The 25,520-nt window shown below is 37.8% G+C and overlaps 1 protein-coding gene across 9 annotated transcripts in view; it reads left to right on the top strand.

The window, feature by feature from the left end:
• CSPP1 (centrosome and spindle pole associated protein 1) overlaps positions 1–24,912 on the top strand; it is a 64,119-nt gene extending 39,207 nt beyond the window's left edge. For 7 of the 9 annotated variants that reach the window (XM_056331271.1, XM_056331270.1, XM_056331276.1 and 4 more), the window contains 14 exons: positions 808–960; positions 3,337–3,449; positions 4,584–4,733; positions 6,007–6,153; positions 6,988–7,086; positions 8,194–8,260; positions 8,566–8,686; positions 9,398–9,543; positions 10,111–10,251; positions 14,551–14,591; positions 15,280–15,343; positions 19,348–19,457; positions 19,644–19,794; positions 24,085–24,912. In XM_056331271.1, the coding sequence (XP_056187246.1) occupies positions 808–960; positions 3,337–3,449; positions 4,584–4,733; positions 6,007–6,153; positions 6,988–7,086; positions 8,194–8,260; positions 8,566–8,686; positions 9,398–9,543; positions 10,111–10,251; positions 14,551–14,591; positions 15,280–15,343; positions 19,348–19,457; positions 19,644–19,794; positions 24,085–24,293 (1,712 nt within the window). In that variant the 3' untranslated portion in view covers positions 24,294–24,912. The remainder of the gene's footprint in view (positions 1–807; positions 961–3,336; positions 3,450–4,583; positions 4,734–6,006; positions 6,154–6,987; positions 7,087–8,193; positions 8,261–8,565; positions 8,687–9,397; positions 9,544–10,110; positions 10,252–14,550; positions 14,592–15,279; positions 15,344–19,347; positions 19,458–19,643; positions 19,795–24,084) is intronic. The other 2 variants (XM_056331277.1, XM_056331272.1) reach the window with 1 other exon arrangement.
• Positions 24,913–25,520: the final 608 nt, after the last annotated feature.

The raw sequence follows: 25,520 nt of genomic DNA, 5'->3' as shown, positions 1-25,520 counted from the left end.
TGCTGAGATGCTTGTCTCCATCTAAATGAGGAACCAGGAGAAAGATGTTTCTTAGCCTGTTTTCCTGAATTACACATGTAAAGTTATTTTTGCCACCATAGTTTAGCAGCATGATGGACAAGCTATAGGACAAGTGTTGTGAAACATAACATGCTTTCTAGGTGTAGTACGGTAACACTTCAAAATAAGCTGAAATTAACATCTTTGATCAGGATTTTTATGGTAACTCGGAGGCACCATGTACATTTTGGTGAAAATGTTGCATAATGTTTTGCTTACATACAGAAATCTGCACCTGGATTATCACTAAAGACATGGAGACCAAAATACACTTCAATGGTTCAGTTGTGCTTATTGCCCTTAATAGTGATCAAGTAGAGATTCAGTACTTAAAATAACCAATACTAAACTCGGAAGTATTTTGCAGCTTTAAGGAAATAGAAGAAGGGGTGGCTTCAAAATACATGCTTGTCAATACAGACTTGCCAGTTATTTTTGTCTTTGAGCCCTTTATCTTTCCTTTTCATAGCATTTTCAGGCAGGGTAGAGGGAAGGTTTGCTGTGGAGAATCATTCCTGGCAGAAGAAAACCAACCAAATAAATCTTTTAATCAATGAATTCCTAATGACTAGTATTTCACCTATAGCTTCTATATTCTTGTCTTTGCTTAAATTTTTTGTTCCTGTAGGTGGTATGCCCAGGAAAAGTGGAATCTGCTCAAAAATCCCTGTATATTTGAGAATCTATGGTGAATGTGCCTTTTATGAGAATAAAATCTTATATACAGTTATTTCCTCTCTCCTTCAGCGGACTTGAATATGATGCACAAGCAAAATGAAGATGCATATCGTAATCCAGAGGCAAGACTAAACCAAGATAAAAGGGCTGTTGTATCTGTTGACCTAAGTTTGGCCTCCTCAAGACCTGAGAACACAGAAGCGTCTACAAATAAAATAGCAGGTTTTTAAGAATACTCTATTACAGCTCTTAATTATTTATAGGTCTTATTGATCAGAATTCTCTAGTTTCTTCACTCCTTTCTAGTAGTTCTATGATGGTGTTAGTGCTCTCTACCTGCACAGTCAGTATCATGCTTCTTTCCCAAACTTCTTTCTCGCTGTCACAGTATGCGCTGAAAAGGTATTTTCTTATCTATCTTGTCAGTAATGATAACTAATAACTGTTTTGGCACTGAACAGTCAGGATTGGAACATTAGTTTTCCAGATTCAATGTTAGCTAATAAAATCTTCATACATATTTGTTTTACTCTTAAATGACAGTAAAATACAACTGCTTAGTAAGAAAGAACATGGAATAAAAGGAGGAGGGGGGTCTGCAGATGTATGATGTTACAGGTTAAGGTGAAATTGATACAGTAACTAGGTTAACAAGTTCTCAAAAGTTACAGGTCAATTGGGGACATTAGCAGCCCTGTGCACAGCCTCTGAACTTTAGGGATTTTATTTTCCTATTCAAAAACTAGTGCAGCATTCTCTTAGTTTTGTGAGACATCTAAATGAGAGGGCTGTGGTACTCTAGACCTGTCCCTGGTCTGGGATGGGCAAAGGCCGGGATAAGTGGTGGTCCCCTCAAGTCAGCTTAGATGCTGCTTTTCTTTCTTCTGTCTGAACTGTTGCAATGTCTGTATAAAGAATTACATGCTACTTGGGGCATGGATCTACTTTGCATGATTGCAATCCAATGTCCTGACCACTGGCTGTATAATCAACTTACTTAGTTCCTTCTGACCTCCCCTCTAGTTCTTTTCTCCCTAATACAGTGTATATTTAACCATTGTGTACGAAGTGAAACAGGGAAGGCCAATAAAGTAATAATGCAGAATAGCAATGTCACACACACACACACACGCGTACACGCGCGCATGCACACGCACACACACCCCCCCCTCCCCGGTTAGATCACTTACTTCAGGGTCAAGACATGGTGCAGATCAGTGATGGGAACTTTATGTTCTTGCACATTCCATTTGATTAGTCAGGCAGTAAAGTGGCTTTGTGTAGGTTTTGGTACTTTTAGTTAGTTGGGTTTTGTTTTGTTTTGTTTGGGTTTGTGTGGTCTTTTTTTGTACACGGCCCCATTAAAAGAGGAATTTGCAGGATAGTAGCTGGTACACAGTATGTTAATTCCTTGATATCTTCCATAGTAACTTGTCTGTCTTGTGTCCATGCCTTTTCAAATGGTATATAAACTTTATTCTGCTTTTCAGCATGGAATATATCGGTGTGAATTACATCCATCCTGAAAGAGCCACATGTAGATTTAGTTATCTTTTGGAAGGATTCAAAAAGTGATTCCATGTAAGGGAAAATAGTACTGACCTTGAAGTGTACTCGTTATGCAAGCACATGCTCCTAAGGTTAGGCTGTAGCAGTAAGCATGTGCATTCCTATAGGAGTAAGTGTTAGTTCTGCTTTCATCTGACTTGGGCTGGTACGTTACCATACGGGGAAATGTAAAGGGGGAACATGAGAAAAGCTACAGCTGTGTTCGTCTTGGCTCAGTGGAGCTATGGCTCTTGCACATCCATGAGGCACTGTCCTTTGGAGCAGACACGATACGGGGAACATGCTGTGTCAGCTGAAAAGTTAACATGACTTACTCTGCTTGTCCTTTACTTCCTTTCTTCTCTGCTTCCTGTAGGGTTCCTGTTCTGCAAAACCTGTTCTGTGTGGTATCTGAGTTAATCCTCCCATCTAGAGCTTTTGGGACTGTGTGGTTATGATGCAAACATAACTTAGTGCTAAGGGAGACCTGACACTTCAGACTTCATAGTATGGAAGGCACCTTTTACTGGCAGAAGTCAATTTTCTGACTGCTTATAATTTTATTTGCCAGTTTTCGGCTTTGTTTTTTGTAGCAGCTGTTGATATTTGACCTAAATATTTGTTAGGATGTTCCATTTTGGGAGAGTGAATAAACCAAAGCAACAGAACTATATGTTGTAAGTCAGAGTAATTGCAAGCAGTAAAGTTATGAAATGTTCAATCTTTGCTATTCTAATTAGCTTACAGGTAGCATTTTTAGATACTAAACTGCAGATTGGATGGTAGAATATATGACTTTTATAGGTGTTATTTTGTAAAAAGACAACTTGCTTGGATGTTATTAATTGAGCAGTTAAAACCTGACAGTATTCTAGGCAGACAACGTAAGAGATTGTAATCCCAGCTATTGTTTTAAGCTATAGCCTTGAATTATGGCTGTCATAAACTACCTTTTGAAATAAGTGTCTGAGATTGTTGCTTCTTTGCACTGGCTTGCCATCTTGTATTTGCTTTGATTTTTACGTGTGACTTCTCCCTCCCCCCCACTAGATTTTAAATTTGCACAGACCTCTCCTTTTGCTCGAGGTAATGTGTTCAATGAACCACCATCTTCGCAGCGTCTTAAGCAACAAGAGTCATACAAGAACTTCCTTCGTCTGCAGGTGAATGCACAAACCAGTTGCCATCTGGTTAAATATATTTTAAAATGAGGGATTACAGTCAAAGTAAACCATCACTGATGACTAAAGACCTTACTCAATCATAGCCAAATCTGTACAGAAGAGGTGTACTAAGAGCTATATGCTACTGAGTCTCTCAGAGTTTGCCTTACATAAGAAATGCTTACAAAAGTGATGCTATTAATAGCTGGTTTCATTAATCTAGATTCTATCTTTTCTTCTCCTCCCCCCCGCCCCCCCCCCCCCCCCCCCCCCCGAGTACAGCTCTCTAAACTGTACAGTATTGAGTTCTCAAACTGCATACAGTACAACTTTGCATGCATAAAGAAACAAAGATGTTTGTTCTTGGAAGTCTGTATGATACAAATGCATGTTCAACAAAATGAAATGGTGATCAGTGAGGCAATAACAGTGTATTTACTGCTTGGTATATACAACGTGATTGTTCTTCTGCCAGCTTTTGTCTTCTGACCATAGTACTTTGCATGTCATCTTATGCTACAAGAATCAAATATCAAATCAATTAAATATCAAGGAAATCCTAGAAAATTTGAGAGTCATATGGTAGAAATGTCATTTGATGTGGATCTCCTTAAAAGAAAAGATCAAGGGTTTTTTTTTCCATGTATACTGCTGCCAAAATAGTAAAGAATGGGCAAATCTTTGGCTTCAGTAAGTCAGCACTGTGTCTAAATATATTATACTTGTGGAAAGGAAAAAGATAATTGCTATGAATTCTTTTGTTTTAGTTTCCCATCTTCCATTAGTTAGTTAGCGAAGTGTTATTCCAGTACACCCAGAGCAGAGTAAGTGTTATAAAATGTTCAAGTTCTATTGGTAGCCTTTATAGTTAGTGTTCTTACTGGAGGATGATTCTGTTAAAGAGGGACCAAAAAAAAAGTTGTAAAATATAATTTTACTTCAAAGGAATTCTGAAGCTGAAATGCTAAGGCTGAGCCTAGGTTTTTTTCGGTTCTTCCATGCAATCTCTGATTGCACAAACAGGTACTGAGTCATAGCAGATCATGATGGTAAATGTAGTTCATCATGATCTAAATGTAGTTCAGGCTGTTGCTGGCTATTGACAGTTGAATACTTCCTTGCTTTATTTTCTAGATTGAAGAGAAGAGACGTAGGGAAGAAGCAGAGCGAGAAAAACTTAGAATGGAAGAAGAAAAGGAAGAAAAACGACTAGCTGAAGAGAGGATGAGAATTCAAAAAGCATATGAAGATGAACAAGAGCAGCAAAGAAGGAAAGAGGAGGAGGTATAGTATTTTGATACCTTGACTTTTTTTCCATGCTAAACTAATCCTTCCTAACATTTGTCCTCTAGATTATGGAGGTAAACAGAGAAGTGTCCTGTGAATTGGTCTACATTAGCCAGAGGAGGGGTACAAAATTGTCAGTATTAACTAGCACATTCTTTTCACTCTTTATGGTATGCTACAGTCTAGAAGTACTGTTATTTCTTCTAAGAAAAATTGTATAGCTTTATTATAATAGATAGTGCTGCTCTCTTTTTTCTAAAGGGAATTGTTTGTGGAGCCAATAAAAAGCTTGGTCAAATTGGTGAATTAAAAAACCCCAACCAATCACAAACAGCCTTTTTTTTTTTTTTTTCTTTGTTTGGGGTTTTTTGTTAAGACTCTTAAATCTAGTTTTCATAGAATTATTATTTTATTCTGAACATAGGCTTTACAAAATCTTCCTGTATAGCTTTTTTTGGATTGGCCAGGTTGTATCTTTGAGATAAGAATACTGCTTGTTTTGGAATAATGGCAAGCAAATGTAATTAATACTTTTCATGGAGGTAAACTTGTGATTTAATTCAAACCCAATAACTTTATTTATCAGGTTTGGTAAATTGAATGGATTTGCATAATTCTGAATGTCATAAATAATTGTAGGAAAAGGACACAAGGCAAAGGACACAAGGCCATCAGAGATGGGAAAACCTTTCAGTACTCTGTGGGATGATGAAATCAGGATGTAGGAATTAAAGATTTCTAAGACAGAACACTTAGCTTATATTCTAGATCCTCTTCCCTAGTATGAACAAGTTAGTTGGATGAGTCTTGTCTTCTGGATAACAGCTGGTCTGTTACAGAGTAGGAAGCTAACTCGTGATACTTCTTTTCACAGACACAAGACTAAAATTGCAACTGGATGATCATTTTCTCTGTGGGCTTGTGATAGCATGGTGCATGTTTGCAGTATGTTTTGTTTGAATCTGAATTTTTGGAAATGACTCCTACAGTTTAGCCTTAACTGGCAGCAGATCTGGGGACACAAACTGGTGTTTATTGAAGTTATTAGGAATTTTGTTAAATGATGTTAGCAGAGCCGAGAGTGCAGACGTTTAATATTTGCGTGGCATCCACATTTTTAATTTGAACTTTCCAAGTCAGCCTAATGAAATATGCTTTTCATTTCATACTAATCGCATTGATGTGTAATTTGAACTTCACAAGGAAAATAAAAAGCAAAACTTTAATAATGTCGAGTCTTTTTTATGTACTAGTAACGTTTATGTTGCAGCAAAGACGGAAGCGTGAAGAAATAATGAGATTAGGTGAAGAGAGGCAAAAAGAGGCAGAAAGAAGAATAAAAGGAAAAGAAGAAAAGAAAGATGAACAACTTAAACAATATTTTGAGAAAGAAAAGAAGGAAGAGGAAAAGAAGGTGGTATGCTTCAGTGACTTTCTAAAATAAAAATGCTTCTTCCTAATTTTAAAAAGTAACTGCATTTTAAGGAAATTGCATGATTGCTTAGACCTGTACCTTCAGTGTTGTTTCCCTCTTAGTTTATCAAGCTACAGAATGCTTAGACAGATACTTACAATACACACATGGAGAACAGCTGATGGAAAATCAGACATACTTCAGTGGTAGCTTATCTTGCTGATCAGATTTGCATTAAATAGTAAACCCAAGATAAGTAAGAGCAAGTTGCACTATAGTTGATTTTTATATCCGCTGTGAAGTGTCGTGGCCTGCTTTTGCTGAGATTCAATGCAAATAAAAATAAAGTTATGTAATTTAGAGGACTAAAGACTGCTCATCTTTAACAATGGTGGGTTTTGTAATTTCATGATTTTCCTTTGACCTGTATGATGTAAGTTGGCCATCACATAGAATTCTGATGACAAAATCTAAGTAAAATATTAAACGTTTTCTCTTCTAGAAATTTCTACATGTCATTTCTCTAAAATGCACAGTTACAATGGATGTGTTTAGAGGAAAAAGAGATATGCATCTTAACAATAAACTTAAAACCCTACATTTTAGAAAAAAAATATTAAAATTACTATAGGTAGAAATTAAAATACTGTGAAATAATTTTTGCAATAATTTTATGTGGTTAAGAGTTGAAATAAAATTAAATACAGAAATTATGCTATTAAGATAAGATAAAGCATTTTTATGTCAAATGAAGAATATTAACAGAACTCTTCCAAAATAATACTTTATTCAGTATCTACAGGAATGTAGTTTTAATCTTGCTTTTCCTCCCTGCAGTTTTCAAGGCAGCCTTCTCCCATCGTTCCTGCTCTTCAGAAAAAATTAAAAGAAGAAAGAATTCCCTCTGCTGAGAGCCATATATCTTGCAATGCACAAGTATGATTTTTATAGTAAACATTTACTGATTTATTTAAGACAGTATAATGTATGAAATCCTACTTGGTTTTTAATGTTTGCCATTTATTATTGGAATACCACAAATAACTGGAGACAGTCTTTATATTATCCTGTCTTACAGCTCTGAAATTTAATATTCAATTGTATTCAAAGTATTGAAGAATTTTTTTTGGGGTGTGATACTTCTATTTGCTTTCTGCATGTACATTTTCTGTAGAGATCAGTATCTCATTTTTGAGTGTACAAACTCCATCCAGACCCTTACCCAGGGTCTAATGGCCTCAAGGTTTAGGATAAGAAAATTTGTATCTAATCTAGCAAATCATTGCATTCACATAGAGAAGAGCTTAGCTTGGGCATGAAGTTTAATGTTGATTTCTAGCTACAGGCATTACTGTTTTATCGTAATTTTTTTGAAGGTATAAAAAGATTGTAACTCCTAATACACTTTGTTTTCTTTTTTGCATCACAAATGTGGTTATAGTCTCAAGACCACTCACTTCTTACTCACTTTCTCTCAATTTAATCTTCCCTGGGACTTTTTTTTTTTTAATAAAATAAATTTCTCCTGTGAAGAGTAGATTAAATAATTGTCTAAGATATTTGAATCTCAGACTATACTTCTGACTTTTTATTGGAAACGTTCTTTTTACCACCTGTCTCTATGAACAGGGCTAAATACTTCGAAAATGAACTTGCTGTGAAAATGGTAATTTGGCAAAATACTTCATAGTGCAGTTTCAGAAAATGTTTTAAGACTTTAAGCCTTCTTTAAAATTGTTTTCCCTACATATTAAGAATTCTCTGGAGGAGGATTTTTTCTGTCTTTGCAGAACTTGGTATAGCTTTGTCTAGATCTCTGAATAGTGCATTATAGGTATTATCAAAGTAATTTGGATTATACATTTAAAGATCAAATTTAATAAAACCTTAGGCATTAACAACCTGCAAGGTTACTATTCTGTCTTCTCGTAGTGGTGGTAGTTAATGTAAATTGGACATAAAATAAGGAAATAAAATGTGCTTATGTCTGCTATATTTTCTTCCTTCGACGTATTAACATTTCGTATTCATTATGATCACTAGGATCTTCCACAACCAAGGGTTCCTTCTCCACCTGTTCCTGCTAGAAGAAATGAGTTGCGTGCACTTGGTAGGTGTTGTCTCTATTGCAAGCTCACTTTCTATTACAATGTAGTTGTCCTCAGTAACTTCTCTTTCTTGCCTACAAAGGAATAGCCTTACAAAGTTTACATTTCTACATGGATGTTCTCTCTGTCTTAGTATTATCAGTGTATTCGTGTGGTGTATGAAATGCTATGATTCTTGTGTTTGTGTAATCCTCGTTTTAATTAACATTTCGTTATCTCTTTCTTTTTTTCCAACTTACATGTATGAGGTAGGCAGAAAAGTGTCTCTGACACTTTCTGTTTTTAAAATATTTGTGTTAAATTCCAGAGGAAAGAAAGAATGTTTTAAATGAATTATCAGAGATGAGGAAACAGCTTCATAGTGAAGGGAGGCGACTGCAGGAACAGTTGCTAAATGTGGCCAGTGATGATGATGTACCAATTACACGGTAAGAATTTAATCTTCAGTTTTAAAAATTAGATTTTGCACAGGAAATCAAAGCTACTGTGTGTTAGCAACTAGTATTAGTTGGCTAACATACATAGATGAAGTAAAAATATAAAGATAGAACTTGTATATACAATTTTTTTTTTTTCCTCTATTGTGTATGGAGTTTTTCCAAGAATCTTACTAAAGTTTAGTGTAAGAATGCCTGTACTGGTAAGATTGGAAGTTGCAATACTCTTGTGTTGGAGAATGGTCCAAAACAGATGTCTAAGGTGGATTTTTATCTTACTGCCTTTTTCCTAGGTCACAATTTGTGCCTGTAAACTGCAGTACTACTGCTGCTGAATATGCTTATGAATAGCATACTGCTGTGGAAGTACTTTCTTTCTTTTTGAAAATCATAACCTTTTTATGTATAAAAAGAATTTGGTTTACTTCCAAAATGTATTAGTTACTCATATCAATTAGTTGGAAAAGACTCATCAGATTATCAGTCTTAGTTCCACTCCATGAAGTATGAATGTTTTTTTTTAAGTAGGTTATCGTTTTTTGTAACACAACATGCCGTGTTACTACTTTCAGATTTGTTTTCCTGTTTTGATAGCTTTATTTATCGATATAAAATGTGAGCTTTATCAGTATTATATTTCCATCCAACTCATTAATATTATAGTGTTAAATTATATTCTGCTTTTTTTACAAACTTTTCAAGTGGGAGGAGAGAGAAGAATCCAAAGGACATATTTGAGATGGCCAGACGTAGGATACAGGCTCCAGTAAGGCGACCATCATCAAAGGTGGCACAAGATCCTGTCAATATACAAAATATCAGGGAATTTAATGAACTTAAATATAAAGGCAAGTAGATCTTCTTGTTATTGATTAAAAAAGGTAGTGAAGCTTCTGTTTTTTTCCTCCATCTTCTGCGCCAACCAGGATTTAAAGATAGAAATGGGGCTTTTTTCAGCTACGGCCCATATACAACATACTCTGTGGACAGCATTTTGTATGTGTGTAGATCTTTTTGTGTAGCCGCTTCTACAAGTGCACACAGATTGTGGCATTGTAAAGCTGAGTTATCACTCAAGAGTTACTTCCTGAGCTTCTGGTCCTTGCTGCTTAAACTTCTTATGTGTTTAATGTTATGATGTTACTACAAGTAGGCTGAATTTTATTTTTTACCACCAGCAAATTATGATTCTGTGTAACTTTGTTTCTCCTTTATCAGAAAATACATTTTTTTTATATTAACAAAAATAAAAATAGTAAAACTGTGAAATTGTTGCTGAAGTGGCTTATCCTTTTGGCCATTGTCTCCATTATTTTTATATTTTTAATGACTTTGCATCTGTAACTAGTTCTTAAAAAATGTTTTTCAGAAATGTTGGTTTAGGGAAAAATTTAAATTTCGTATCCTTACTCTAGATTCTGAAACACGTATGGGCTTGAGGCACATGTATCCTGATCCTCCAAAAGATGACCAGACTCTAGAGATTCAGCAGCAGGCACTCTTGAGGGAGCAGCAGAAGAAACTTAACAGAATGAGAATCAGGAGAGAAATAGAAGGTAAGGAATGAACGGTCCGAGATAACATCAATGATTTTTTAATTTGTTTTGTATTTGATAAGAATTAAAAACCACCAGCTGTACTTTTACTTCTTTCAAGTCCAATGTCAGCGCTGCAGTACAAAACAGTAAAACACTGGAACGCTGAAATTGTCATAATGTAAAGCATAAAAAAAAAATAATCAACTAGTGCTTCATACTTTAGAAAAATGCAAGAGAAGATTAGTTTCTTAAAAAAAACTACAGAACAGTAAAACACTTCAGCTGATTTGTGATAAAAGTGTTAGCAGCTAGGTTCCTTGTGGCATTTTTTCAGTTCTCACTGAGGAAGTAGATGGCTTTGAACTGTGCATTTTAACCAGTGTGTGTGTCTTCATCTTGATCTGTTTAATGGAATAGGTTTCTTCTATTTCCATAGTGTTGGGTTGGCTATTTCAAAGTTTCAAAAATCTGTATCTGTAAATAGGCTTTGCTTTAGGAAGTACATTGTAAGATATCATAACTACTTTGAGGTTCCAGAATGAAAATGTTGCTTGTATCACTTAATAGAGATAATCTTAATACAGTAAAACATTTTGGCTGCATATTGCAGAGGCAGTGAAAAGTAAATGCAATGCCCCTTTTTTGCATGCTGCACTTAATTCCACATGTAATGTTCCTTCAGATAGCTTTTATGAACAGTTGTGAAAGAGCAATATCCTGTTACTTTAGATGCAATGTAAAAATATCATGAGAGTTGCTTCAGCCTTTCTAAGTTACAGTTGCACCTATACAAATGAACTCAATTTTGAGTGCAAGATGCAAATTTCTCAACAACGTGTTTGTCTCCATAATTCAGACTGGCCTAATTAAATTTTTGAAGAGAAAGTAACTTTATTTCTGTGGTGGGTTAGCCCTGGCTAGCAGCCAAACTCCCATCCAGCCGCTTGCTCATGTCCCCTCACTTGTGGCCCTTGGTGAGATGGTAGGGGCAATGGGAAGAATAAAGCTTGTTGGCTGAAGTACAGCCAGGGAGATTGCTTACCGATTGCTGTTGTGGGAAAAACAGACTTGACTTGGGTAAAATTAACCTAATTATTGTCAATTCAGATATTTAATTACTGATTTTGAGTAGTGGGAAACAAAAAGACATCAAACCCACACCTTTTCTGCCTCCTTCTCTGTGCCCAGTGTCACTCCTCTACTCCTGACACCTCTGCTTTGCTTCCTTGGTACCACACCAGGTTACACTCAGTCCCTTCGATGATACAGTGAGCAGCGTCAGGCCAGGCGGTAATTCCCCCTGGCAGAATTACAGTCAGTACACAGTGGTTTCTCTCTGCTGCTCCTGTCTTCTTGCACCTTTCAGTCTGCTCTACCATGGTTTCTTCCAGAGGCTGCAGGGGAGTCTCTGCTCCAGCACATGGAGCACCTCCTTCCCCTCCTTCTCCGACCTTGGCGTCTGCGGGGCTGCTTCTCATACTTTGGCCACTCTCCTCACTGCCATGCTTCATTTTTCCCTTTCTTACTATGTTTTCACAGAGGCACTACAAGCTTGGCTGATGGGCTCAGCTGTGTCCTGTGGAGGGTCTGCTGCGGTGCTGGCTGTGCTTGGCACAGTGCAGCTCCTGACATCTCACAGCGGCCACCCCTGCAACCCCTTCTTGCCACAGACACCCAGCACAATTTCAGATTGCTCAGACCTTCTTTAGCCTTAGAGATGAGGTGAAAGTTTGACATAAAAAACCCCAAATGCATTTGAAAGGAAAATAGTTACACCTTGCCATACGGCTTTACATAAACTGAATGCCTCTTCTTACCGCTGGTTGTGCTTTGAGGCTCGTTTGTATTGCCTGTTAATAGACCCATATGTGAGTACGATTAATAAAATCGATACCAAGGTGTGAAGGGTGACAGTTAACTTGCAGGTGTTTTGTTTGGTACCCTGATGAGCGTTAAAGATTATTCCTATTCCATCTTGGACAGATGTGCTGGTGTTGAAGCGATGTGTGCAATATTTCTTATGGATAACATCGTAGTTGCAAACAAGTGTGTCTGTACCACTTTCTGTGTTAATTACAAGTTGTTGAGTATCATTTAGTGTCTAAGTGGAATGTATAGGGTTGTCTTCAGTCTTCCCCTTTGTGAGATCGACTGAAATAGTGAAAAATAATTGACTGGCTTCAACTGAGATTTATGGGGTTTGGTTTTGTTTTTCCATTGTTAGGATATTTTTCAATAAGTCAGCCTGAGAATGTTTTAATTTCATGTTGTCTGGAGAAGAACCTCTGCCACCTAGAAAGCAAATTTGCCTTTTTCATTAATTTTTAAGGACAAGCAGTCATTTTAGATGTGTCCCAATGCTAAATGGATAATGCAGGCTTACATGGCGACAACCTGAAGAGGCATTTCCTTGGACAACGTAGATTGGTTGGTAGGCAAGCAGCCGATTTTTAAAATGACTTTCCACTGATGCTCATAGAGGATTTTTGAGGAGCTTTTCCTCTCTGTTTCTCTCTCCTACTGCTTTATAACATCATTTAACTTTATAGTCTGTCACTGTGTATTAAGCAGGAGAATTAATTAGTTGCCATGTATCTCTCTATTTCCAGTTTATTTTCCTTAGAGACAAGTTTATCATCTTCCTCTCACTGAAAATAGATGAGTGGTTTTATTGTCTGATTTAAGGCAGAGTGAAAGATGAATTAAAGCAATAAGCGTTTTTGTACTGTAGGCGAAAGGCTCACCTGTTTTCCCACACTATATATAAGTGTTCTTTCCCTTACATGTTTTATATGCTGTTTCCCTCTCATAAGCTTTTTCTTTCTTTTTTTTTTTCTCTTCTCTTTATGTAAAAGATGACTAATAGTGGAACTATAGCCTGAGAAATTAATGATTTATTAAAGGTCCTGAATTTTTTTAATGCTTGCTGTGTCCCTATAAATAAGGCGATCTTTTGCAGACTTTTGGATGACTTGTTATTTTGGAGGATAGGAGGGAAAGGCACAGGAGCAGGTTTGCTGTTGATCCACTGCAGCGATAGGCTCCCCTTTTTGGGAAGGGGCTGATCGTCAGTCCAGGAGGAGTGACAGCCCGTGTGGTTTTTGATGCTAGACAAGATCAGCTACACGCTGAATAAGTTTGCTAGACAGTTTTTATGTCTTGCATCTCTATCTTATTAAATATTTTATTTGAAGACTTAAACCCTCGGTTTTGCTGCTTTGTCTTTCCAGCATGCGTGGGGTCATTGGTAGCTTAACTTTCAGGAGGGGGTTCTCTGTGCTCTCCAGAGTTGACGGTTTTATGCTTAGACAAGTACTTTCCTCTGAAATTATTGCTGTCTAGTTAAACCTCTCGACATCTCTTTGAAAGCTGCAAACGCAGTGCGCTCAGCATGTTGAGTGTACCTTCACTCTTGGGGCTTTCTGCTGTCTCCTGCTCTGATTATTGCACCCTGACAGAAACGAAGAGAACAGATTTCATCTCACACAGTTGTTGTGACACTGCTCCCTTCTTGCTAGTCAAATTGGTTGTTGAGATGCCCCGCCTAGGGAAGAACATCATTAGTCTTGAGTTCTGTTGATACAAATATGACTGTTTAGCTACACAAGCATACCTATTCCTGGCAAGCAGATGCTTGGAATATAGAATAAATATCTTTTTAGTATCTATGAGTTTTTACAAATGTTTAGTTTCACTACATATTAATGAGACTCCTGACTCCCTTGGTATAGTTCTTGATAGATAAAAAAAATGGCAAAAAAAAGTGGGGTCAGGAAATACATGGCTCAGGTGATCCTTAATTATGGAAGAAATAATTCCGTTTTGGCGCTCTGATTTCTGAAATTTGGTACAGCTTTTTTCTACTTGGTTCACGGCAAATTTAAACAAAAATTGATAAATTAGAGAGATTATTGGGGTTTTTTTGTGTCCTAGCTGTGAAGTTCAGATGAAATTTAATATAATTAATTATTGACAATAATATAGTTCTAGTGTGAAAAGTATGTCTGCCCTTTGGGAGGAACTGAAGAATGCAGCCTTAAGAAAGGTCTGCACATACTCAGTGTTCTTAGAAATATACTACCATGTTCTGTTTGATTTCTCTGACTCTACTTAAATGGACATAAGGAAACTGAAATAAACATTGCATTCAAATGTTTTAAAAATATTAGTTACAATGTGTGTAATTTTAAAGTAGTAATACATAAGTCTTAATTTTTGTAATAATATGCTAATAGAACTTTTAATATGTTTTAGTATTAACTTTATATGTCAGTGCTATTTTTTTGTCCCTTGTCTATGTGGCTTTTATTGATGAAGATGATTTTGCTTCTGGCAGTAACCCACAAACCATGGGACTGGTAAGAATAAAAGTTTTTGTTTTACTTTGCTGTTTTCAAATGTGAGGAAATACTGTCTCACAGACTTGGAGAAAGGAATTAACGCTTAAATAGCAAGACAGCAAGTTTATTTACTTCTCTTGCTTGTCAATACAATGAGTAATGGCTTCTTTAAACTTGACATAAAAGTTGTTTATCTTCATATCTATAAATAGTTTGATTCTTTTATTCCCTTCTTTTTATGTCCATTGGTACTTATTTTATATTCATATGATGATAGATTGCTACTAGTGGTGGAAATTAGTAGAAAAAGCCAAGCCAGAAGCAGTTGCTCTGAATTCAGGTGACTTAAGTGATGCACATGACAGTCAATAATTAGATCCATTGTCTCAAATGTATTTATTGATGTATTTATTGATGGAAATGTTTGTGGTAACACCAATTGCCACAACAGTTGCCATGTGTAGGTGATTTTAGCAAATAGGATTACTACAGGAAAGTAAAACCCCCCTAATGCATAAAGGGAACATGAGTTATTTAAAAATATATAGCTTTTTTTATAGCCATAAAGTAAGCAATAGTACAGAACCTTTGTAGAGCTGCTGTTTGCTTTGCAGAAGTTTGGTAATTAGTGTACACTAATTATAATTTGGCTCCAGAAAGATACTGAGGCATCTGAATTTGCATGTCTTCTGTTTCACTTCTGTAGTTCAGGAGTGAGTCTCATCAGTCCTTGAAAAATACACCGTTGGAATCGGATAGCACTTTTATCAGTGAGTTTATACTTCCCCTTAATGATGTTATGAGTGTACAAACATGTCATTTAATCTAAGGATGTATCTCTAAAAAGACTACTACTGTTTTAAAAGTTGCAGTCGGTGTAGCTATGGTGATTGTTGTAAAGTATTAGAAAATTATGCCTCTGAATTTAAATGCAGATCTTTATGGAGTCGTACTGCAACAAATTTGTGTAGGTCACACCTAAAATTATTGATGCTGCTCACTCGCCTTATACCACTTCACATCTTTTCATGAGAAGGCGTCTTTCTGTGCTCATTGTGCTCTGACTGGGATGTTAGCCTTGTCAAGGAGGTTTTTCTGACATCTTCCCAGCTTTGGATAAAGAAAAGCTAGTATTTGTTCAGCTAGTTTGTAACAAGGGTAGAATATGCAACACTCTCCTATTGTTCTGCAGCAAATAACACAATTTATTAGCAATCACAGCTTACAATTAGGAGCTGTCCATAGTGAAAAACAAAAGTGTTGAGCAGCTAGGGATTCTTTTCACTTTTATTCTTTCATTTTACAAGTGTGCTTGATTTTAAGTATGATTATAAGGGTATAAAATAGTGATTCTAAATTGCTCACTTTTCTGCTGTTCACATTCGTTTCACTTCATTTCACATAACTTGTAAATGTTCTTGTTTCTTAATCATCTGAAATAGAATGATTTTTAGTTTTCTTAAGATTTTTGTATAGAGGTCTATGTCTCGCATTGTCTTACATCTCTTTGTTCAACCTTTATATGCATGTAGGTAAAAGCGCTGTTTCAGATGTGTTTTGTTTCCAGGCACTAGAAATAAAAAGGCCAGAATATATCTTCTCTTTTTTAAAAAAACCAACCAGCTCAGGCCTCTAGGTGTTATATTCCATTAGCGGGCATTACAGAACCTTGAAATTCTCTTCAATCATCTATGGGAAATCATCTTACAAGGTTTTATTCTTTGCTGTAAGGGAGATGCAGTAGATCCCTGCACGTGCTTTTTAATGAAACTAGGTATGTTTCTATATACCGATGATTTTTGCCTCTGGCTTTGGTCAAAAGGCAAGTTTTTCATTTGAAGTGTATTCAAACTTACTCTGTTAATGTGCAAGTCCCGGAGTACAGGATAGAACCTGGCACGGGGAAGGGCACAGGACGGGGCATTCAGGCTCGTTCAGTGCATTTGGTACTGTCGGTAGTCTGCAATACCATCTTCTACAGGTTAGGAAATACTAACCGAGCAGAGGACTAATCACGCCACCACCAAAACATTCAGCAGATCCTACTGACCTGTATGACAGCGTGGTCGATAATGTGAATAATCCAACAATGTTTGTCATATTTAATGACATTCAGGCATATCCTGAATACCTTATTACTTTCAGAAAACAGAATATTCTTTATAGACTGTATGTGTTAATTACAGTCCTAATTTGTTAGTTACTGACTAATTTGTTAGTTACAGTCCAAATGATGAAAGGATGCTTTAGGAGAGTCCATCAGTCTAGAATCTGGCCAAATATCCCGTCTCTAACAGCAGCCAGAAGAGGCGCATAGGGAAGAACATAAGGTGCCGGGCAGACATGCAGCAGCACTGCGGAGTACTCTGCCAGCCTCCAGCGCCTTGTGGCACGGAGGCTTCCTGAGTCGAATGCTGTGTGTTTGCATTTAATAAGTCTTGATGAGCTGGGTCTTTAACACATCTCTCACGAATCGGGATCGGCATTTCTGAATCTCTGTTTACACCATCAGCGGTATTGTGTTTCTAGATTTCCACTCAATGTATTCTGTGAATGATCTCCTTTCGTCTGCTCTGAATCTGCCACCAGTGTGATGAGGTGCTCCTTGGTTTTGTTCAGCACTTTCACAAGGTTCATGATATTTATAGTTCTTTCTCTATTTCCTTCTTATCCCCATCCAGCTGATTCTTGCAGCTTAGTGAGATGATGGAGTTAACTCATGATACTACTCATCCCCTTTTCTTTTTCTTTTTTCCCCGGATCGTTTATGACAATGGTGAAAAACATGTTCCCCAATACTGAGCTGTAGGCACGAACTAAAACTTTGTTACTCTTTACATTGTTTGGGCTTTATAAATGGCTATTAACATTCTGAATATGAATCTAGTGACTTCCATCCTTGAAATGAAAAATAAAAGCTCTCATTATCTATGGGCTCCCTTCTCTGTGAATTGTGCTGCTCACATTGTCTGAGGGTCTCTTGTGAAATACTTGTGGTGTATTGTAACCATGTTTTTAATTTCATAAGTAGAGCATAACACTGCCCTCTGTTTTGTTCTGTTTGTGGGGTTTTTTTGACATGGGTTTAAAATCTCACTCAATTTTGTAATAATGTCAGCATTACAAATGGATTTGTCTTTATCCCCTAGAACTCAGAAATTCGAGGCAATTAGGAATAAAGACTTTTTTTTTTCCTCACTTGAAACACTAGAATTCCTTAGTGTTAATGCAGCGATTTGAAAGCATGTCTCTGTAGCAGTATCTGAGTGACAGATGCTTAAAGAACAAGTAGCATCTTGCACTGATGAAACACTAAAGGTACAAATAAATTATTCTTTAGCTTGTACTTTGTTGTGATAAATTCACAACAATTTTTTGTATTCTGAGTAATAGCACTATTTTGAATATAATGAAGTTCAACTGATCTTGTTACTAGGATTCTGATACGTGGATTGTTAGCCATATACCATTTGAAAATTACACTTTTATTTTTTAGATTTATTTTTTTTACTTTAAACATTTGTGATGAGAACATGAGAAACCGATGAAACTGGGGGAGGGAAAATAGGAGAGGGGAATAAAATTTTTATTTCTGAGGAAAAACCAACTGGCAACATGAAAGGATTTTTAAAAACCCTTTCGTTTCTCTTAACTTTTTTGATATCAATCAAATTTATTTTTCAAACCAAAGTATTTAAGTTTTCAACCACAATTATTGTTTGTTACATTTAATATTTCATTTTAAGATCTTTAGAAACTCATAAATGATACAAAATGTATCATTAAATTATATTTTCAAATTGCTAGGAAATGAAAAAACTTATTTCCACAGTTGTGATTTGTTTTTAGTGTCATACTACCTAATTTCAGACAAATGCTGCAGAATAGTTCAGTACTCTGTGTGTGTGTGTGTATATATATATTTACACACATTTATCTTTTTTTTTTTTTTTTTTTAACTTACTGTCATACTAGAGTAAGAGCCTTTCCAAAAGGTGACTTTGTTGGCACACAGAGTAATTGGTGGTAATGGATTCTGTACTGGTTTTGTTAAGCTGAGTCCTTTCTTTTTCTGGGAGGCTCTGTTCTTGGAGGTGGCAGAGGGACTGAACTAGAAAACAGCCCACTGTCTAGATCAAGCAGTGGCAAAGGCATAAACCAGCCCCTCACTATGATCAGAAATTTATTTAGTTATTTATTTTTCTATAAACAAGATTCTAACACTTTATTACATTAAAAGCCTAAGATGCCTAAGGATATGTGATTAAGGCATTGATTATATTATCATGTTCCATGTAACATTATCATTCCATTTAATGTTCAATATTCCATGTAACATATTTGCATACATAATTTATGGCATGATTGTATCTTTCTATGTCTTCAATTTGCCCAGTGTTCTCTCTTTCAAGTACTCATTTGAGTACTCGTTTTCTTGAAAGGACTAGATAGAAACAAGATATGGTGAAGTCAGGTAGGTGGTGGATATGCAGGATGTGAAATGCCTTGTTCTCTACGTAAGAGAAATCTGTTTGTTATCTCAAAATATTCCTTGCCTTTGCTTGAAGTTCATCCCTTGCTGCTGTTGTGGTACCTTGTTCTTTTGTCTGCATCTGGGTTATCACTGGCTTCATGCAAGGTGTCCTAATTAATACATTCCTTTGATTCCTGTGATTAAATAAAGTACAATATATTGTCTCATTTCAAAACATAAACAAGTTTGAACACTCTAGTATTTTGATTTCTTTGAAACTGATTTCACCTGTTTTTCCAGGGGTTAATGGGGAAGCATTTACTGACTTGGGAGAAGTGAATTTATCACCACAGCTTCCACCTTCAGCAAGGCAGAGAAGACGAATAAAGCAGCAAGCTTTGGAGTGTGCTGTATGTATGATAACTGGATTGGCTTAAGTACGAAGGTGGGCCACAGATCTAATGTCAGACAGTTCCTGTGGCTCCTTAGTGGTTAGATGATACAGATACTGAGAGTGTACATGTACGTAGCTATTTGCCCATTTAAAAAGGATGCTGTTTAACTGATGGATTTGTGCATTTTTGGATTTTCTGCAGGAGGATGTTCCACCCAGCCAGACACCATGGCTGCAGCCTGACAGCTTTTCTTTGCACTCGAACATCAGCCTTGATGCCGATCAGTTGAAAGGCAAGAACGAAGAACGATTGCACAGACTGACTGAGCTCCAGCAGAAATCTGCTTGTTTAGGTATGCTCTGTCTAGCAGAGATGATGCGGTGAATACTAAGTAATTAATTAAAGGAACAAATATTAACAGAATGCCTGTAGTTGGAACAGTGAGCAACTGGCTTAAACACAGGAATTATTTATAGGGCTCCGTAGCTGGGGCAAGAGGTTCCCCAGCAAACTTAAACATAGCTTTTCTGAGTAAGTTGAGAGGAAGGTAGTAGAAAAAGATCCCCTAATTCCTGTCTGATCAGCCACTCATACTTGTCCTGTCTCTACCACATGTAATACTGCACTGTGCCAGTGCTAGCAGTAAGATGTGGGTATCCAGCTGCACGTCTGAAAATGTAGTGCAAAGAAATGGAACTCCCAGCAGATTAATGTTGATGGGGTCCCTGTGTGAGTTCATCGGCATACCTAGGAATCGGCTGTCTGTGGTCTGACCAGGGTGAAGGTATGCCAAAAAACTGTGTATAAAGTACTTCAGTTCCTAGTTAGTTTGGATTTTCTGTTGCTTTGTTAACACAAATGGTCATTCAATATTTGAGGTTGATACTGATACCTCTTTCAGTATACACGCGCTTGAATTTATTAGCTGTGTCTTGTGACCATATCGTACATCGAACTCTGGGAGTTACCTTAGAGCTTCTCTGTAGGCTGCCTGCCTGCCTGATGTAGATCCACTTTGTGTATGAGGTATTAATTATGGCCACCATTAATGGCCTTTAATTTCTCACACGGATTATGACCCAGTTAATACACTTTGTGCTATTGATTCTTTCATATGAGTCTGAAGTCTCCCTTTTTGTAGGAGGCGGTTGCTATGCTGTCTAGGCAATTACAGTATCAGTATCCTTCTTACAAACTTAATGAGAATACAGATGCTGACAGTTTTTCTGAATCTGTTGCTATGGGTACTCTTACAAGACTTCATCCTTTCTTTGGTGTTTGTTTTAGCCGTTTAACTGTGGGGGTTTTTTAAGTCACTAAAAAACCCACAACCAAACCCGTTCATATTAATTTATTCTATAATCTAAACAAATGCTTTACTAGTTTTACTCCACCCAAACATCTTTGCGATGTGAACTTCTTTTACTACTTCTCTGCCCTTGTTCCATCTCACCTCTTTTGTAATTTTACCTCATATCATGTGAGCTACACTTTTTGTTTGCCGTCTGTTTGTTATGGTCTGCAGGGCTTCAGCCTTTAGATATCTAATTTTTGCGTATCTGTGTGTGTATATATATTTATGTGTCTGTCTGTAGCTTGTTCTTTGGAACACATGGGGACCATCACTCATCCTTGGCATATGTGCCACTTGGGGTCGTTAGGGCTGCACTGCTGCCTGCACTCCTGTTCCTTCCTTGTACTTTGTGACATTACCAAAAAAAAAAAAAGAAAAAAAAAAAGAAGAAAAAAAAGGTGAAGCCAAGTGTTTTTCAGTCCTGTTCCCTAGCAGTTTGATAGAACCCTTGTGGCATCCTCTTGCTTTCCTAACAGCTAGGACTGTTATTTGTCCTCCACCCTCAGAGACACTGCTGGGAGAAAGCAACTCTGTCAAATATGTATCTAAGGAACTCTTAACTGGTTATCTTTCTTTTAAATTTACAGGCTTTGATAAATTTTAAAGAGCTGATCCTGTTGGTGTGGTAAGGAGGATTTATTCACAGTAGTTCACTTTGCTTTATGGCACTGATGTAGGAATCCTAAAGCCACCCTAGACTTGTTTTAATTGGAAAGTTAGTGCATGTTGGATCCAGGCCGCCTCTGTTTTCACCCATCCAAAAAAGCCCGCATTCCCGTCAACATAGACTTGGTGAGTAGTTTGGATGATGAAGTCCTTGCAAGCCAGCAGCTGCTTTCTCCAGTGGGCAATGCACGCATGTTCCTAACTGTGTAAAACGGAAGCAGACTCAGTACAGAAGAGAATCTGCGCAGCTTTGAGCACATTAGATACGTGGCTGGAGACCCTGCTGTATGTAAGAGAAGTTGCCTAAATCGCTTGAGACTTTTTAGGCGTTCCTCTGTGCCTTTAAGTAAAGGAATGCTGGAGCCTGGCGAGTGCAGGCTCACCCAAGATGAACACCAATATCCGCTCCAGGGAGCTGAAAGTGTGTGTTCTCATCTAGGAGCAGGTGAGCGGGAATCAGTGTTTAGCGGGAGTCCAGACGCCACTGAATTTCTAAATCAGTATTTCATGCAAAGGAAAGAGATCTGCTTATCCCCAGCCTCCAGATGCAAACTGAATTATCAAGTGGCAACTCCAAAGAAAATTCTTCAGAAGTAGCCTAATTAAGAACAGTTTGGTTTTTTATGGAATAGGCAAAGAGTTGAAATCCGTGACGGAGCAAGTTTTGCACTGTAGCTGATCTGCTGTGCTTTCCAAAAGCAGCACCAGATGAGTCTGATGCAGCGACGTGCACTATGGTCTTACCTCTGACCGCTGGAAAATCCAAGGGCTTTGTCTTTGAAGGGAGTCATAGTTTAACTCAGGGAAGTGCAGCCTTCTGGCCTCGAAGTACAGGGTTTTGCTTGTCTCTAAACAAGTACATTACCTTATTTCTATTATTTCTAAATAGAGTCTCTTAGAAAAGCCAGCAAAGAGAAAATTAATTTTCTTTAGGTATTATTTTTCCTGCCATGTACTGTTGTTAACCCCACCATAACTCGTGTGTAAGCACTGCGGGTTCTAACCCCCAGGAGAGTTCATGTGACCCAGGATTTATGAGACAGAGGTTTGCTCTGCCAGCTTTATACCAGCCTCAAGCAAAGGAGGTGACAGGCCCTGCCGGGGGCCAGGGGGGGAGGTCTGTTTACATTTTCAGTGTTGCAGAAGCGTGAGAAGGCTTGGAGGATGATCACATCGCTGTCTGTATGATGTGACAAGAACTAGCAGATTCACTGCCAAGTTCTTTTTGAACAAAAAGAATTCAGCGTTGTGTTTTAGAACCTGCATCTTGCCTTAGGCACGAAGAGGAAAACTGAGCCTTCGCTCCCAGTGTCTGTGGGATTGGGCGGTTTCTGTCCTTCCCTCCAGGTCTGTGCACCTGGCTGCTGCTTCTGCAGGACCTGGGGCCTCGCACCCATGCTTAAAGCATCAACTTTAAAGTTTTCATGAGAAGCTTCAGAGAAGCTTTTGTTCAAAATACAATTTTTAAAAGTTGTCATTTTATTCCAGAACAAACCCCTGAAGTTTGGAAAAATGATCCAAATACTTAAAATTACATGACACATATGAATTGGTTGAATGAAATATTGCATCACTAAATAATAGACAATTCTGTTATGTTTTACTGGAATTAGTATGTTTCTGCAAAAATTGTTGGATTTTTTTTAAATCCAGTCTTCCAACATTTTTCTGCCTAGCTTAAAAAAACCCCAGCAAACCAGAACCACCTCACTTACATGACTCAGCTTTAGCAAGGAAAGCATTGCAATTTTCAGTCATAGGTTTGGGGGTTATTTTTTTTGTTTATATAGGTAAAAATTAAATGTTGTGAATCCAAAGAACAGCACAAAGAAATGATACAGTTGTATTTGTTTATCAAACAACATAATTATCTGTTTATATATATATAAATAAATATAATCTACACTAAACATTTTATCAGGTATGTATGATTGCTGACTGAATTGAAACAATAGCAGAGTTCAGCATGAGAGTGACCCCAAGTTCAAAGGCAAGGCCGTTCCATTCTGGTTTGTTGGGTTTTTTTCATTAGTTTGTTTTGGTGTGGTTTGGTTTGTTTCTGGCAGATGACGATTTACCCGGTGCACATTTCAGGACAACATTGTGCTGAGGTTACTAGCTATGCCGGGCTGTGATGTACAGACTTGCTCGCATTTGCACTGTTCGCATGTTGAAATAATTCTTCCCAAGTTCTCTCCTGAGTAAGAGACTGTCTGTGTAAGAGTGCTTAGCCGTAACACTGTAATTTAATAACCTTATTTTTACACGCGTTTCCTATGTATATATGCACTGACAGATTTGACTTCTCCCTGTAATGAGAGGCTTTGGGAAAGCAAGAACCTTCTGCCACGTCCATCCATGTTTCCTGTATTGCCCTCTTACTGGTCTGGCAGGGGGAGGGGCTGTTGGCATTAGACATCAAAGACTTGGAGTCTTTAGCTGTTGACTCGAGATGGGCCCAGTTCCCCAGAACATAAAAGATTTGTGTGAAGTAGAAACAAATGTAATTTAAAAGCATTTTATGCATTTATTGCAGACAAAGAAGCCTGTTCAGAATGTTGCAGTAAAACGTGATAAGCTTTTGTCTCCTTTAACACGTGCATTGTGGTGGTGTTTCCTTAGGAGAAGCAGATGACCTTTGGAATCAGATTCCACCCAACACCGGCAGACGGTGCGGTTCTGTTGACACAGTTGCAACAGAGCCCTGGCTGCGACCAGGAACTTCAGAGACTTTCCAGAGGTTCGTGGTGGAACAGTCAAACCCAGCAAAAATCTCACCCGAGAGCCTGCTGCCGCTCAGCTGGCAAGGCCTCTCAACAGCACACGGCTGACACGGGAACCCGCGGTGCCTCGCAGCAGAGCAGGGGCCGGTCAGCACTACTGCACTTTCCAGGGTCTCTTCCAGGGAGCGTGTGATACGACGCAGAGCGTGGGGCTGTATGTGTCATTTGAAGTAGCAATAAGAAAGTAAGAGAAGCTGCAGTGCGAAGACGTAGAGCAGGGATATTGTACAGCACATAATGTAGGAAGCAGAGGAATAGCTTGGCCATTTTTGAGGCTGAAACTTCTAGAAAAGGTGCAGAGCTGGACTTACCACAAAACCAGCGTGCACGTGTGTGTGTGAATTTGATAGTAAATAAATTTAAATTTTTAGCTTTGTTTATAGCCAAACTCCAAAACTGGCTGGAAATAAGAGAAAATGGACCTCTGCTGTGAGTTAAAGCTTTTACCAAAAGAGTAGATACCTTGGCAAAGGGCACTTGCTTTTCATACAGTAATGATTGCTATCCTGCATGAAAGCTCAGCAGTTTCATGAAAAAATTACTATTAGCGGTGTCTCTTATGTTCCCTAACCTGTTATGTGCTGGAAATACAGATAGCGTTGCATATATTTAATTTATGGTTCCGATTTAAGAGTTAATAAATTATTTTGTTACTAAGAATGTGAAAGCAGACTTCAGTTTTCTTAATTTATCATTTGCTTCAGCTGATGTTTACTCATGAACAAACTAGACCATCAAGGAATACTAATGTTCCCAGCGGCAGTTTTAAGCAGCTAAGGTGAAAATGTTTTATAATATCATCCTGCCACGGAGCCTCTCATGCCACAGCCCCCCTCATGTATTTCATACTTTTCCCTCTGTCACCTGCCAGCCTTTCCCTTGTCTCTGATGGCTCTTCCCTGTTCCTTCACGCGTTGAGCTTTGGGGTAGATCCACTGTACTGATGCCAGGCGACATACAGAACTTTCTTCCTCATCTAGTAGCGTATATAGTTTTCCTTTATTCCCTGAACTTTGATTACCCCCCCACAGAAGCATATATTAGCATTATCCTAAAAAATGAGGCTGGCTTAATGGCCGGAATTTTTGTAAACATCACCAACCTTCCCAAGCTGGCATTTGATTCCTCCAGTTGAAGCCTAGGACACTGCCCCGCCCCCGCTTTAAGTTGCTTCCTTCACCTCTGCAGTGACCTGAAAGCGCTGTACTTGCTCCAGCCTGGCTGCTCCGCAGCATTTAGCACCGTGAATTTCCCTCTGCACCGCTCTCCTCCCTC

This window comes from Falco biarmicus, chromosome 3, assembly GCF_023638135.1.
Source record: "Falco biarmicus isolate bFalBia1 chromosome 3, bFalBia1.pri, whole genome shotgun sequence".
In the NCBI taxonomy this organism is placed as follows: Eukaryota; Metazoa; Chordata; class Aves; order Falconiformes; family Falconidae; genus Falco; species Falco biarmicus.
Note: the sequence above shows the minus strand (reverse complement) of the source record. Positions and strands in the feature narration are given on the sequence as shown.